Below are 15947 nucleotides of genomic sequence, written 5' to 3'. Positions count from 1 at the left end.
GCGGGTGGATCACTCAAGGTCAGGAGTTCGAGACCAGCCTGAGCAAGAGCGAGACCCCGTCTCTACTAAAAATAGAAATAAATTATCTGGCCAACTAAAAATATATATAGAAAAAATTAGCCGGGCATGGTGGCACATGCCTGTAGTCCCAGCTACTCGGGAGGCTGAGGCAGTAGGATCGCTTAAGACCAGGAGTCTGAGGTTGCTGTGAGCTAGGCTGACGCCATGGCACTCACTCTAGCCCGGGCAACAGAGCCAGACTCTGTCTCAAAAAAGAAAAATAAATAAAAAATAAAACCACACTGAGATATCATTATGCACCCACCATTAATGGCTATAGTAAAAAAGATGGAAAATACCAAGTGTTGGCAAGGATGTGGAGCACCTAGAACTCTTATACTGTGTTGGTGGGGGCATATATTGGTACAGCGACTTTGGAAAACTGGTTTTATAAAGTATAGCTGAATATACAGATGCCCCATGGTCTGGGAGTTCAACTCCTAGGTATATGCCTGACATAAATGCACACATATGTTCATCAATAGATAGCACTGTTCCTAGTAGCCCCAAGCTGCAAACAATCCAAAAGTCTAGCAACAGTAGAATGGAGAAATTATATTTCAGCATATTCACACAATGGGATACAATATGACAATGAGAATGAATTATCTACAACTATATGCAATATGGATGAATGTCACATTCATAATGTGAATGATAGTAGATACTAATGAGCATATCACTCAATTATATGGAATATAATTGTGTGTCTCAATTTGTATAAAATACAAAACAGGCAACATGAATCTATGCTGTTAGAAGTCAGGATAGTGTTTACCCTTGGCAGGGAGCCTGGAAGGGAGTGTGGGGAAGGCTTCTGGGGTGCTGGTTATGTTTTGTTTCTTGATCTGAGTATGTTCGGTTTATAAGAATGCATTGAGTTGTATACTTACGATATTGCATTTTCTGTATGTATTATAGTTTGATAAAAAGATTTTAAAATAAAATTGCATGCTAGAAAGAAAGCCCTTTTTATGAGTATTATAAAAATATTTAAGGGAAAATGAGAAAGTCTCTATATATTGGCATTAAAAAAACAGTGCTCTTTCTAGATAAGTGCTCCAGCTATTCACCTATAATAAACTATAATTATAACTTAGAATAACAAACTGTAGTGCAACATGACTTTATCCCATAGCAATCTACACAAAACTACCCTTAATGTGCATGCAGAAAATAAATATATCTTAACCAAATTGGAAGACAAACAAAATTTTATGTATTGAAACCCAATTTCTCAACCATTCTTTTTCAAACAGGAATCAAAAGGAAAGCAGAGGCAATGGTGGAAGAAACTGAAAATGGCTCAGTTCCATTGTCTTAGGGTCAATTACTAAGGGGATAAGGAGTCTATGTTCTGCAGCTTATGTAAATGATAGTTTTGGGGGCCCAAGTTAAAAGGCATGCATACCTTTTATAGGGTGTGACTCACCTGCTGCCACAGCAGGGAATTAATAAGAAGATAACTGCCATCTTTAGATGTCTATAACATTCAGTGACCATATTCCTGTAACATAGACTACAGCTGTGCCTAATTTTCCAACTCATAAAGTCAAACTTTAAGTTTAAATATTATATTTCACTTAAAATACATATACCATGGTGATTTCCCAAAGGGAAGAGAAAAAACAGCTCTTCATGGAAATCTTTCCTATGTCTTAAACGACAATCATAACAGACTTCTAGCTTCTTCTCATAGATCTGCATTCCCAAATAGGTTTTTTTGCCTTGATGTCAGTACCCTGAAAGTTTTTGGACAATGAAAACTCTTCTTCCCAACCTAGAAATTTGAAACAAATTGGCTAGTATTGAGTACTTTTATGTCCCAGAGTATGATGAACTAATCAATGCTAAATTTATAAAGTCCTTTATCCAAAAAGTGAAACATAAGAGATGACAAGACATCTCCTCGGGTCATTATTTCTACCATTTGCAGGACCTTGAGAGTCCCTGTATCGATCATGTAACCAAACATGACTACTGCTCCAAGGCTTTATCTAAAGGATCTCCCTATGCAAATAATTGCATATCAACTGTGGTGATGCAGGAACTTCTATTTCCAGTGAACTGGTGGATATTTCACTCTTTTTGTCTTCTGTTCACTCAAGCCAGTCTCTCATGTCTACTTCTCCCTGCACAATGATTGCAGCATCAGGCATTCCTCTCCCCCACTAGGAGATATCTGATGCAAACCTAGTTGTCATTTCCAGGTGAAGGCTTTTTCAGTCACTGGCTTTATAGCGTTTTTCTCCACTATGCGTTTTCTGGTGTTTAATGAGATTCGATCTGTCGGTGAAGGCCTTCTGACATTCTGTACAAGCATAAGGTTTCTTCCCTGTATGAATTATCTGATGCATACTTAGCGTTGCTTTCTGGATGAAAGCTTTCCCGCATTTACTGCATTCATAGTGCCTCTCTCCAGTATGGGATTTCTGATGTATACTGAGGCGTGACTTCCAGGTGAAGGTTTTTCCACAGTCACTGCATTTATAGGGTTTCTCCCTAGTATGGATTTTCTGGTGTGTTATGAGATTTGACCGGTCAGTGAAGGCCTTTCCACATTCAGCACATATATTGGGCTTCTCACCTGTGTGGATTTTCTGATGCACACGGAGTTGTGACTTCTTTGTGAAGCATTTACCACAGTCGTTGCATTCATAAGGCTTCTCTCCAGTATGAATTCTATGATGTGCAATGAAGTGTGATTTCTGGATAAAGGCCTTCCCACATTCAGGACAAACGTAGGGTTTCTCTCCTGTATGGATTCTCTGATGTACACTTAGTGTTGACTTTTGGATAAAGGCTTTTCCGCATTCCTTGCATTCATAGTGTCGCTCTCCAATATGAGATTTCTGATGTATCTTGAGACGTGACTTCCATATGAAGGCCTTTCCACAGCCATTGCATTTATAGGGCTTCTCTCCAGTATGAGTTTTCTGGTGTTTAATGAGATTTGACTGATCAGTAAAAGCCTTCCCACACTCAGCACACATATAAGGTTTCTCCCCAGTATGAGTTTTCTGATGTGTAGTGAGATTTGTCCTATGAGTGAAGACCTTTCCGCATTCTGTACATATATAGGGTTTTTCTCCTGTGTGAATTCTTTGATGCACATGGAGTTGTGACTTCTTGGTGAATGTTTTCCCACAGTCACTGCATTCGTAAGGCTTTTCTCCGGTGTGAATTCTCTGATGTGTATTGAAGTGTGATTTCTGGATGAAGGCCTTCCCACATTCAGTGCATACATAAGGTTTCTCTCCTGTGTGAATTCTCTGATGCATCCTGAGTGCTGATTTTCTTGTGAAAGCTTTTCCACATTCACTGCATTCATAGTGTTTCTCTCCGGTATGAGTTTTCTGATGTATACTGAGGTCTGAATTCTGGGAGAAGCCTTTTCCACATTCACTGCATTCATAAGGTTTCTCTCCAGTATGAATTCTCAGATGTCTAAAGAGATCTGATCTCTGGAAAAAGGCTTTTCCACATTCACTGCATTTATAGGGTTTCTGCCCAGTATGAATTTTCTGATGTGTAATGAGGTTTGACTTGAGGGTAAAGGCCTTCCCACACTGAGCACATAGATAAGGTCTCTCTCCTGTATAAACACTCTGATGTACACCAATTTGTGGCTTCTGAGTGAAGAGTTTGTCACTTTTGTCACATTCATGAGATTTTTCTGCAGCATGAATTCTCTGATGGTCAAAGAGATGTGACTTCTGGGTGAAGCCCTTTACACATTCAGTACACACATGAAGTTTCTCCTCAGTATGAATTTTCTGATGGTGGATGAGAGCTTGTTTGTGGCCAAGATGTTTCTCACATTGATTATATTCACAGGAATTCACTCCTGTCTTAATATTCTCATTCTTAGTAGAGGAAGAGCTATGGGCCAAATTGTTACCATTTTCAAAAATTTTACCAAGGCTCTTTGTTGTATTGTTTCTGTTACGATTATGTAACTTTAACGTATGCTTCAAATTCTTTCCAAATGTGTCACAGTTATGGAGTTTTTTAATTGAAGGAACAAGCTTGGTAGTCACATGAATTATTTTTTCAAAGTTTTTAAATTCATAGCCCTTCTCCTTAATCAACACTTTCATGTAACTTAAAGGGTTATTCCGGTTTTCCTGATATCTCTCTAGTTGGTTGTTATCTTGCCACATGTCTTCTAAAATGGTACACAATGAATCTTCTCCTATGGGTTGATCAAATCTCTCACAGTGGAATGAAACTTTTCCAGAAATTCCTTGTTGTTGAGTTTTCCCAAGAGCCTCACCTAAAAAGAAAAAGAAAGAAATGAAAATCACAGAAAGAGTCATTAGCAGAGGACAGGGTGTACATGTAGTTCAAATAGGATGAACACAGAAAAATGGAAGAGTTCATATGGCAATAATAATACCAATAATGTAGTAATACAAAATTCTTATAGAACGCTTAAGAGACGCAAAACAATTATATACCATTTATGACGCACCAGGCATTGTTCCAAGTACTTTACACATAACAGCTCATTTAACCGTCACTAAACCCTATGAGGTAGCTACCATTATCAACTGTTTTACAATCGAGAAAACAGAGGCACAGAGAAGTTAGGTCACTAGTTGAAGATCAAATAGCTAAATAAGTGGAAGAGATGTGATCTGAACTCTGGGAATCCAGCTCCACTATTTAAGAGGTCTGGATAGTGAGTAGAGCAATCAGAAAAAGAAACTGAAGCCTATCAGGGGAAAGCCTGGCATGGCAGGAATATTTCGGAATGCATGTCCTTATTTATCAGCTCTAACACCTTACTAACCTCTCTGCTTCTTCTTGCTTTCCCACTAAACCATTATGAGCATCACGTTAAATTTATATGCCTTGAACACCAATTTCTTTATGTCTATAGGAAAACTGTTGCAACATCACCATCCTGACATAGACAAATAGTAAATAGATAGATATCTGTGCTCCAACTCTATAACCAGCTGCAAGTTTCTCTTGGTCCCAGGAATGCATGCTTATAACACATGCTTATAACAAGAAGTGTAAAATAGGAAAGGGAAAGCCCTCTGCAGAAGAAACTGCAAGCCCCCTGCTGAGCTCTATTTGCCCCTTCTTTCATAGTAATAGAATGTAGCTGGGCCTTACATTCCCTGGCCTCACTTTGTTTTCACCAATGGAATATAAGCAGAAGTGATACGTGCTGCTTCCAGACAGGCCTTAACACAGTGGGTAAATCTCTATTTCCTCTTCCCTTTTTCCAATGGATTCCACAGCGATCCAACACTAACTGTGCGGCTGACAACAGTGCCCTAGGAGATGGCAGAGCAATGACTTGGAACATGGTTCCTAAATGACCCATCAAGATCAAAGTCGACTTGTTGAACTGGACCCATTCACTTCAAAATTCTTATATAAGAGAAGACATATGTCTATATTTAGCTTCTTGTTTTGCTACTCTGTGATTATTCAAAATGCATTATTCTTCTAGGCACTAGTTCTAATTTCAGTATACATCTTGGGAGCTTATATTTCATATGAATTTATAAAGCAGACACTGTATCATTCATATCAATATACAATTTGGCACAGTTTTTTTTTTTTTTATTTTTTGAGACACAGTCTTGCTCTGTTGCCCAGGCTAGAGTGCCGTGGCATCAGCCTAGCTCACAGCAACCTCAAACTCCTGGGCTTAAGCGATCCTCCTGCCTCAGCCTTCCGAGTAGCTGGGACTACAGGCATGCACCACCATGCCCGGCTAATTTTTTCTATATATATTTTTAGCTGTCCAGATCATTTCTTTCTATTTTTAGTAGAGACGGGGTCTCGCTCTTGCTCAGGCTGGTCTTGAACTCCTGACCTCGAGTGATCCTCCCGCCTCGGCCTCCCAGAGTGCTAGGATTACAGGCGTGAGCCACTGCGCCTGGCCTGGCACAGTTGTATAACAGAAAAAACAAGTACACGATGGGTTAAAGTGTTAACATTTCATGCAGTTGTATTCCCTTTCCAAATGGTCCTTTGGATTCCTCTGAGCAGATGCTTGAAAAATCCTTCTGAAAGAGAACAAAATATCCTCCTCTGCCTATCTCTCCAAATTCAATAAATCTGTTTACATTTTCTACATGCTTCACTTCAGGAAACTAGAGAATACCTGTGCCAGTTATCAATTTATTGCCTCTCAACTCCAAATTCACCCTTCTTTGCCTGCTCCACAAAATGGATTTGGGTCTCTTTAAATATTTTTTCCTCTGCCAGCCTGCAGGATGATCAGCTTTGTCAGTGGAAGATGCTGGAGAGACACTGCAGGAGGAGGGGGTTTTGCTTCCCTTCTGGTTCTAGGGGGCTCACTCAGCAGGCTCCTTCAGCAGGGGCAGAGTGTCTACCACCAGAATCCTGCAGTGCAGACAGCTTTGCTGACACCTGGCTCTGGATGCACACACAGTGTCCCCAGTGCTCCAGTCTTGCAGCGTGGGTGGCTTCTCCAGCACCCAGCTCCTGCAGCTCGTATGGCTGCCCAAGCACCCAGCTTGTTCAGGCTCCTGTAGTGCATTGCAGCCAGCAGCGCCCAGCACCCAACAGTTTACTCTCGGATAGTTTGTAGCGGAATGCCTCCAGTGAGACACCTCCCCATGAAGAGCTTTCTCTGGAACCCTACAGGGCACATTTCCAGCAAGTTCTACTAGCATAGCACCACAGCAACTCTTCTACCATGCTGTGAGCCACGGTTGTGCCCTCCCCACAAGGTCTGGATCTCATCCCTGGGAAGCAGGGGAGCCTCTTGCTTGGGCGCCCTGCCACAGGCCTAGAGAAACTGGCTGCGCTTTATATCTGCTATTCCTTTATTTTACTAGCTAACCTCTCTTTTTTTTTTTTTTTTTTTGAGACAGAGTCTCACTCCGTTGCCTGGGCTAGAGTGAGTGCCGTGGCATCAGCCTAGCTCACAGCAACCTCCAGCTCCTGGGCTCAAGCCATCCTACTGCCTCAGCCTCCCAAGTAGCTGGGACTACAGACATGCGCCACCATGCCCGGTTAATTTTTTGTATATATATTTTTAGTTGGCCAGATAATTTATTTCTATTTTTAGTAGAGAGTCTCTCTCAGGCTGGTCTCGAACTCCTGACCTCGAGCGATCCACCTGCCTCGGCCTTCCAGAGTGCTAGGATTACAGGCGTGAGCCACCGCGCCCAGCCTAGCTAACCTCTCTTACTCCAATCCCACTCTAGTTAATAATCATGTTAAACCTTCCCTGTTTAAATTAGTGTATGGTTTCTCTTTCCTGATCAAACCCTGAATTATATTATACAATAAGAAACAGGCTCTCTCTCTCTCTCTCTACACACACACACACACACATTTCAAAATATCATGTTGTACATGAAAAATATATACAATTTTTATTTGTCAATATTAATTAATTTTTTTAAAAAAGAAACAGGCTCTTAATTCTGGAGATTTTTTAAAAACATAGAAGTAAAAGCCTCAGTTACCCCCACACTGTAAAATCCTGTGATTTTTCTCTAGATTCCTATGGGACGGAGGATGAGAAAAAGGAAAGAGCCACATGTGTTGGAGTAATTAAGAGCCATCTCATGAGACAGGTGAAATCTGATCACAAGGTGGAAAATGTATCATCTGAATAGAACACAGAATAAACAGTCAGATTCAAGGAGGACTATGAAATATGGTAAACATTAAGAAAATATTAAGAAATGGAATTGAGCTGAGATTATGAAAAATATATAGATATAAGCTTGAATTGGAAATATGTGGCCATGATGTTTATGTCTTTGCAAGAAGAGTTTAAATGTGGCATACTAGGTAATGGAGAGCAACTGTAGGTTTGTTTCACAAAGCTTATGGCAAGATAAATAGAGTGTTTTAGGTAATGCAATCTGTCACTAGCATTTAAAATGAACTAGTAAAAAGAATGGAACCAGCAAATCAAATCAGGAATAGAATAATCATGCTCCGGTCAGAAGAAAATGTGGAGCTGGTTTTGAGTGATCTCACTGGGAACTGAGACATGAATTGAGAAGAACTGAGAACAGATGAGATTTGCACAAAGGCAAAAGCAGTAGAAACTGCAGAGTGATTAATGAAACAAAATGGCTGAGAGGAAATATTTAAGAAACACTGACAGAGTGTGGCAGACAAAATTTGAAAGGTGAGAAGAGTTTCTCGTATGTGAGGTGATGATTCTGATTTCCAGTGTACTGAGGATCAAGACAAACATCTCACAGGAACTCTTTGCATAGCTGAACATAGTAATTAAAGTGCCAGTGAAAACCAGACCAGGGCTGTCAAAAGAGGAGCCATCAGAATTCCAGTGTGGCTGCATCATTACACCGACATGAAGAAAAGACTGGTGAACAGGAGATGAGGTCCCGGGGGGAACCTCATTTATGGGGGAGATGAGGAAGAGAAAGCTGGAAAAAAGGGCAAATAATAAATTGGATGCAAATCAGTAAGAAATGGACAATTGAGGAAGCTCAATTGAAACATGAGAAATGTTATGAACAATGTAACTCATAGGAGGGAAACTCAAGGAGATAACAGGTAAATAGTGAAATGCTCAAATTAGATATTAGAGAAATGCAAAATAAAAAATGAGATACCACTTTATACCCATTGTTGGGCAAAAAAAATGAGAAACTGTGGCAGATACTTGTTGGCAGGAACCCTGGGAAAGCAAGAACCCTGGTGTACTGTTGCTGTGAGTACAGCACAGCCAACCTGAGAACAGCATGGCAGTACTCAGCCAAATTCAGGCTGAGAATACTCAACGATTAGGCAAACCCTCTCTTCTCTACCCACTCCTGAGAAATTCTCACAGCCTATAAGGGAACATTTATGTAGAAATTTATTGCAGAGTTGTTTTTATTAGCTGGGAATTAGACACAACCCTCAGTGTCCATGACCAGGTGAATAGTTAAGACATGGTCCTGGCATGTTGCGGAATACTCTGCAGCAATTTGAAAAACAAAGCCAGACAAATACACTATAATATGGACAAACCTTTAGAATGAGTGAAAAAGAGGAACAGAATTAAGATACACAGAACAATGTAATTTATATATACTAAAAATACATAGTCATAACTAATACTTCAGGCTTTCAGAGAATATCACACAAACACATTAGCCCAGTTGCCCATGAGAGGAGGTATAAGGAATGGATATGGGGAATTGGAATAAAAGAGAAGAAACTGAAAAACAGCTGAAGGTACAAGGAAAGAATCTAAGATCAGGGGTGAGGTGGAGCAGGAAGAATCAAAAGGTCCCAGGTAAGATAGGGTGGTATGTGGGTAGAGAGTAGACACAGCTCTCTTGCCACAAAGCCAAGCAAAGAAGAAGACAATAATGTGGCAAGGGTCATACATGGAAATGGCATTTAGGTATATGAGGGCTACTGTCAACTATCTCCAATCAACTCCAAAAGTTTAGAATTTCCAAGATAGGCTATCTTCACAGCCTTTCAAAGGCATCAGTCTCTCCTAGGGAAAGTGACATTTACTTCCATGTCCCCATCTGTCTGGATTACTCACTCACCTGAACTGCTCTGGTGTGGGGCTTCCGCCTCCAATGTCCACAGCCCCTCCTCTTGCTCCAGCTGGAAGATGGCCTCTGGCTTGGGAACTCGGTACCCTGTTAACAGGACATGATACAGGATTGGGTCCAGCTGATGGGTTTCAGGGGCCTTTCAATGACACTTCCTATTTGCTCTTCAGAAGAGTAACCACTTTTCACTAGGAGCAGAATAATATTCACAGAGGTGAAAAGGGACTGAAGAATTCCAGATAAATCAAGGATGACACCATCACACACTTCTGATGTCAGGCAGCGCTCAGCAGCTGAGATTGGAAACTCCCTCACTGGGGCCCCTCGCAGATCCGCAGGACGGCTGTGCTTACCCACTGAGAGCAGGTGGCTGTAGTTCTCCAGTGTCACATCCCAGTATAGGTGTCTCTGAGCAGGCTCCAATTGTTGCCACTCCTCCCTGCTGAAGTCCACAGTCACATCCTCAAATGACACTGGTACCTGTAACAACACAATCCTGTTCAAGGCAGCATGGTCAGCACTGGAGGATAGAAGATAGATAGGAAGTTGTTTTTAATGCTCTTTATGATAATGTAGCATGTAGGGGGTTCACTAAATACCTAATTTTGTATTTTACTTTGTGAGAGGAGAAAATTATTAAAGTATCTTAACAGTAATTGTGTACTGCATTCATTCATTTATTCATTCAGTCATTCTTTTTTCAAAAATAAGGATTTAAACGGACTCTCTTTAAGTCCTCTAGTTAACTTAGGAACTAGATACAATACGTTTACTGATCGATTATGTGCTAGATGATATGCTAGCCAATAGTGATACATAATTGAATAAAGCATAAAACAATTTAAAGACTTGGATAACCAATATAGGCAGACACAAAGGGAGCTAAAAGGCATTTGGAAGAAAAGTATAGGAAGCATAAGGTTAGGCTACACAGAGATGGTGGGTATGAGTTATCTAGAAGGGAGAATCATCAGCAAAAATGTGGAGGAAGGAAAATAGAAAAATGCATGGTAGGTTGGGAGTGGTGGCTCATTCTGTAATCTCAGCACTTTGTGGGGGCCAAAGTGGCTGGATCACTTGAGGCCAGGAGTTTGAGACCAGCCTGGGCAACATAAGGAGACCCTGTCTCTCCAAAAACTTTTAATAATTAGCTGGGCGTGATGGCGCATGTCTATAGTTCCAGCTACTGGGGAGCCTGAGGCAGGGGGATCGCTTGAGCCCAGGAGTTGGAGGCTGCAGTGAGCTATGATTGTGCCATTGCACTCCAGCCTGGGTGACAGAGTGAGACCCTGTCTCAAAAAAATAAAAAGTAAAAAAAAAAAAAAAAAAAGAAAATACATGGTGGATTCAGGGAATTAGAAATAGTTCCATACAAAGGAGAGGAGTCTGTGTAGTATATTGTATATTGAGAAAGTAGTTATGAGGAAAATTCAGTAGAGGTACATTGGGATCAAAACAAGGAACAAGTCTTTTTCTAGTAGAGAATGAACTGCCAATTATATGCAGGAAAAGACATGATCATAATTGTATGCTTTAAAACAGTATTCAAATGCTTCATTGGGAATATTTGAATGAGTGAGACCAGAAGACCAGTTTGGATATCAACTGCAGAGTTTATGTGAGAGAATAAAACAATCTGGACTTAACGTAGCTGTCGTAATGGGGATGTAGAAGAAGGTGTTGATGCTACATTTTAAGGAGGCTGAACTGCGGGGGTGAGAAAAAGAAAGAATTCTAGGGCAATTTTCAGTTCTTGGTTTTACCCAACGATGTAGATCGTGCTGCTATCTACTGAGAGAGGGGCTAGCAGGAGGGGTGGGGAAGGGGATGAAACAATTGTTACATTTTGTCCATGTTGAAATTAAAGTGGTAAAACATACAGGGAGTTACATAATAGGTCTTTGGGCCGGGATAGAGATAAGATTTGGGAGTTCTTAGTACAAATGAGACTGCTCAGGAAGGGCACACAGACAGAGAAGATACAGAGGCCACATCATACAGACCATCTCAAAACGCACTACAGTTAAGTCAGAAATCGATAGCAAAAGGAAGCTCCAGAAACCATAATTTTAAAGTTTAAAAAAGTTTTAAAAAGTTCAAAATAACTGATAGTCTAAGAAGGTACACTAGAATATGTCTAGAACAAAACATTAATGAAATTAGTGCTTGTAAGAATTTGTAGAATGAAATGGTAACTAGAGTGGAAAGCAGAGTCTTCAGTGCTCATATTTCAAAAGAATAAAGTCCAAAATTTCATGCATTAAGCATCTAAATCAAGACATTATAAAAATAACAATAGAGTAAACCCCAAGAGAGAAAGGGTAAAATAAGCAGAACTCAATAAATTCAAGGCCATCCCAATTGAAATTGCAATAGGATTTTGTGGAATCTAACAAACCAATTACAAAATTTACATGGAAATGCAAATGGCCAAGAATAGCCAAGACACTCCTGAATAGTAAAAGCAACACGAGAGAACATGCTTTACAAGACCACAAGACTTATAAAAGAAAGGACATTTAAGACGTGTGGTAGTGCTGCTAGGATATGCAAATAATCCATTACTACAGAAGAGAGACACAAACAGACCCACATATATGGTCATCCCATTTATGCCAAAGGTGTCCAGGCAGATAGTGAGGAAAAATATTTTCAATAAATGGTGCTAGAGCAATGGTATTTAGGAAAAAATAAAATAAAATTTGAGCTCTATTTCATATCACATGCCAAAAAAAAATATCAATTCCACATGGATTATAGACCTAAATGTGAAAGGCAAAAACTATAAAGCCTTTAAAAGATGATGTAGACGACTATCTTCATGACCTTGGATTAGGAAAATAATTCTCAAATGGGATGCACAAAACATTAACCATAAAGAAAAAGAATGATAAGCCTGTCCACAATAAAGTTTAGAACTTCTATTCATTTAAAAGGCAGAATTAAAAGAGATAAAAAAGGCTGGGCAAGGTGGCTTACACCTGTAATCCTAGCACTCTGGGAGGCCAAGGCTGGAAGATCACTTGAGCTCAGGAGTTAAGACCAGCCTGAGCAAGAGCGAGACCCTATTTCTACTAAAAATTGAAAAAATTAGCCAGGTGTGGTGACATGCACCTTTAGTCCCAGCTACTCAGGAGGCCTAGGCAGGAGGATCACTTGAGCCCAGGAATTTGAGGTTGCTGTGAGCTACGCTGACATCATGGCACTCCTTGGGCAACAGACCGAAACTCTGGAGAGAGAGAGAGAGAGAGAGAGAGAGAGAGAGAGAGAGAGAGAGAGGGAGGGAGGGAGGAAGGAAACTCACAGAGTAGAAGATGTCTGCCACTTACTGCCAACCAAGAAAAAAGGGCTCATAGCCAGAGGATGTAAAGAATTCTAACAAACCAATAAGAAAAAAGAGACCACCTAGTAGAAAAATATGTAAAGGATTCATTTTACAAAAGAGGAAATTCAAGGCTTCAATAAACATATGAAAAGGGTTTAACCTTCTTAGTAACCAGGGAATGCAAATTAAAACTACAATGAGATACCACTGCACAACCCCCACAACCCCAAGAATGTCTTAAATGAAAAAGACAGATACCAAGTGTTGAGGAGAATACTGTACAATGAGAACTCTCACATGGCTGATGGCGGTGGGAATTGGTACAACGACGTTGCGAACTATTTTGGCTCTACCTGGTAATGTTGAAGACATGCATACAATATGACACACATTCGAGAATATTTGTAGCAGCATTATTCAAAATATGTATAATATTTCATGATAAAAAAGTTTAAAAATAACAGTGATAAAAAATAGTGTTCAATATATGTACAGTATCTACTATCGTTGTTGAAAGATATTAAGTTTTTTTTTTTTTTTTGAGACAGGGTCTTGCTCTGTTGCCCAGGTTAGAGTGCAGTGGCACCATCATAGCTCACTGCAACCTCCAGCTCCTGGGCTCAAGTGATCCTCCTGCCTTAGCCTCCCGAATAGCTGGGACTGCAGAGGCAGATGTGGCTAATTATTCTATTTCTTGTAAAGACGAGGTCTCACTCTTGCTCAGGCTGGTCTCAAACTCCTGAGCTCAAACAATCCACCCGTCTCGGCCTCCCAGAGTGTTAGGATTACAGGTGTGAGCCACTGCGCCCGGCCTTATAATCTTATGGGACCACTGTCATATATGCGGTCCATCATTGACCAACACTATGTGGTGCATGGCTGTATATATAAAACACAGATAAGAGGACTCTGAAAGTGGAGAGAAAAAGGCAGACTGGCTACAGACCTTGGAACTTGAGGAATGATGCAGCAGTGAGTTTCCTGAATGTCCTTGCTTCACATATCCTGGACCAGGTGCGGGAGAAGCTGGCAATGCAGAAGGCATGCAGGCACACAAAAATAGCTCCAAGAAAAGCCTGCTGTCTCTAGCCAAAGGACCAGTAGAGGAGCAATGTAGCAAGCCAGAAAAATTGAGATAACAGCTGCCCTACTCCAGCCAAACCACAGAAAAAAACTGCAGCCTCCACCTCACTTCCATCAGAAAAGGCAGAGTGGGGAGCCTAGCTTGTCATACGTGCCTGGAAGTAATGGGGCCCCTCCCCTAAGAAGTCAGTTTAGGCCACATTGGGATCTTGGACTTCCACGGCACCCAGTAATGAGGTGCCCTTTCCCCTCCTCACCAAGGTGGTGCCAGAGGAGGTCTGGCAGGAGCCTGAAATCCTACTCAGCCCAGCTGTAGCAAGGTGCTCCTCCCCCTCTGGGGGTTCCAAAGGGGACCAGTGGGGAGCCTGAATTTCCACCTCCACCTGGCAGTAGGGAGATTCTCCTTCCCCAGCAGAACAGTGTCAAAAGGAGGCCTGATAAACACAAGATTTAAATATTATCCAGAGTCTCGTAATTCCCCAAATATCCAGGACATAACTGAAAATCAGGCATCTTACAAAGAACCAGCAAAATCTCAATGTGAATGAGAAAAGACAATCAACAGACACCAACCCAACCCGGAGATGACACAGGCGTTAATATTATCTGACATGGATTTTAAAGCAGCCATCATAAAAATGCTTCAGTATACCTAAAAGAAATACAAAAATAGAAAGTCTCAGCAAAGAAATAGAAGATATAAAGAACCAAATGAAAATTTTAAAACTGAAAAATACAATAACCAAAATTAAAACTCAATGGATGGGCCCAAAGTGAAATAGAGAGCACAGAAAAAAGAATCAGAGAACTTGTAAATAGAACAATAGAAATCAGCCAGTCTGAACAACAGAGAGGAAACTGACAAGAAAACAGATGAACAGAGCCTTAGGGACCCGTGAGACTGTAACAAAAAATCTGACATTCATGTCATTAGAGTTTCAGAAGGAGAGGAGGAAGAGCATGGGGCTAAAAAAGCATTTGAAGCATGAAGGCTGAAAATTCCTCAAATTTGGCAAAAAAGATATCAACCTAGAGATTCAAGAAGCTGAGCAACCCCCAAAAGGGTAAACCAAAGATATATAAACCAAGACACATCATAAGCAAACTTCAGAAAACTGAAGACAAAGAAAAAACCATGAAACCAGCAAGAGAGAACTGATACCTTAACTATAGGGGAAAGAAAAAGTGACTGGATTTTTCATCAGAAACTGCAGAGGTGAGATGGAAGTGGCACACTTTTCAAGTGCTGAAAGAAATGTACTGTCAACCCCAAATTCTGTATCTGGCAAAATACCTTTCAGACATGAAGGGGTAATGGCCAATGAGCACATGAAAGGATGATTGAGCCTGTGATCCCAGAACTTTGGGAGGCCGAGGAGTTTTGAACTCCTGGGATTGCTTGAGTCCAGGAGTTTGAGACCAGACTGGGCAACATAGTGAGACCCTGTCTTAAAAAAAAATCAGCTGGGCATGGTGGCACCTCCCTGTAGTCCTAGCTACTTGGGAAGATGAGGCAGGAGGATTGCCTGAGCCCAGGAGTTTGAGGCTGCAGTGAGCTATAATCACACCACTGCACGCCAGCCTGGGCAACAGAGTGAATCCCCATCTCTCTCTAAAAAAAATGCTGGACATTGTTAATTTGTTATTATTAGGGAAACACAAATCAAAACTACAATAAGTTACCACTTCACACCCACTGGGATGGCTAGAATCTGTCAGATAATAACAAGTATTGGTGAGGATGTGAAGAAATTGGGACCTTCAATCACTGCTGGCAGGAATGTAAAATGGTGCAGCCACTTTGGAAAACAATCTGGCAGTTCCTCAAAAGATTAAACATAGAGTTACCATTTGACCCAGCAATTCCACTTCTAGATGTGTACCCAAGATAAGTGAAAACACATGTCCACACAAAAACTTGTACACAAATGTTTACAGCAGCA

General features: G+C 40.8%; 1 protein-coding gene across 5 annotated transcripts in view; it reads right to left on the bottom strand.

The window, feature by feature from the left end:
- Positions 1 to 340: 340 nt before the first annotated feature.
- Positions 341 to 15947, bottom strand: part of ZNF41 (zinc finger protein 41) — a 35644-nt gene continuing 20037 nt past the window's right edge. For all 5 annotated transcript variants that reach the window (XM_045538495.1, XM_045538496.1, XM_045538498.1 and 2 more), the window contains 3 exons: positions 9950 to 10076; positions 9588 to 9683; positions 341 to 4336 (listed from right to left, as the gene is read on the bottom strand). In XM_045538495.1, the coding sequence (XP_045394451.1) occupies positions 2283 to 4336; positions 9588 to 9683; positions 9950 to 10076 (2277 nt within the window). In that variant the 3' untranslated portion in view covers positions 341 to 2282. The remainder of the gene's footprint in view (positions 4337 to 9587; positions 9684 to 9949; positions 10077 to 15947) is intronic.

This window comes from Lemur catta, chromosome X, assembly GCF_020740605.2.
Source record: "Lemur catta isolate mLemCat1 chromosome X, mLemCat1.pri, whole genome shotgun sequence".
NCBI classification, from domain to species: Eukaryota; Metazoa; Chordata; class Mammalia; order Primates; family Lemuridae; genus Lemur; species Lemur catta.
The sequence above is the reverse complement of the archived record's forward strand: the minus strand, read 5'-3'. Positions and strand labels throughout refer to the sequence as shown.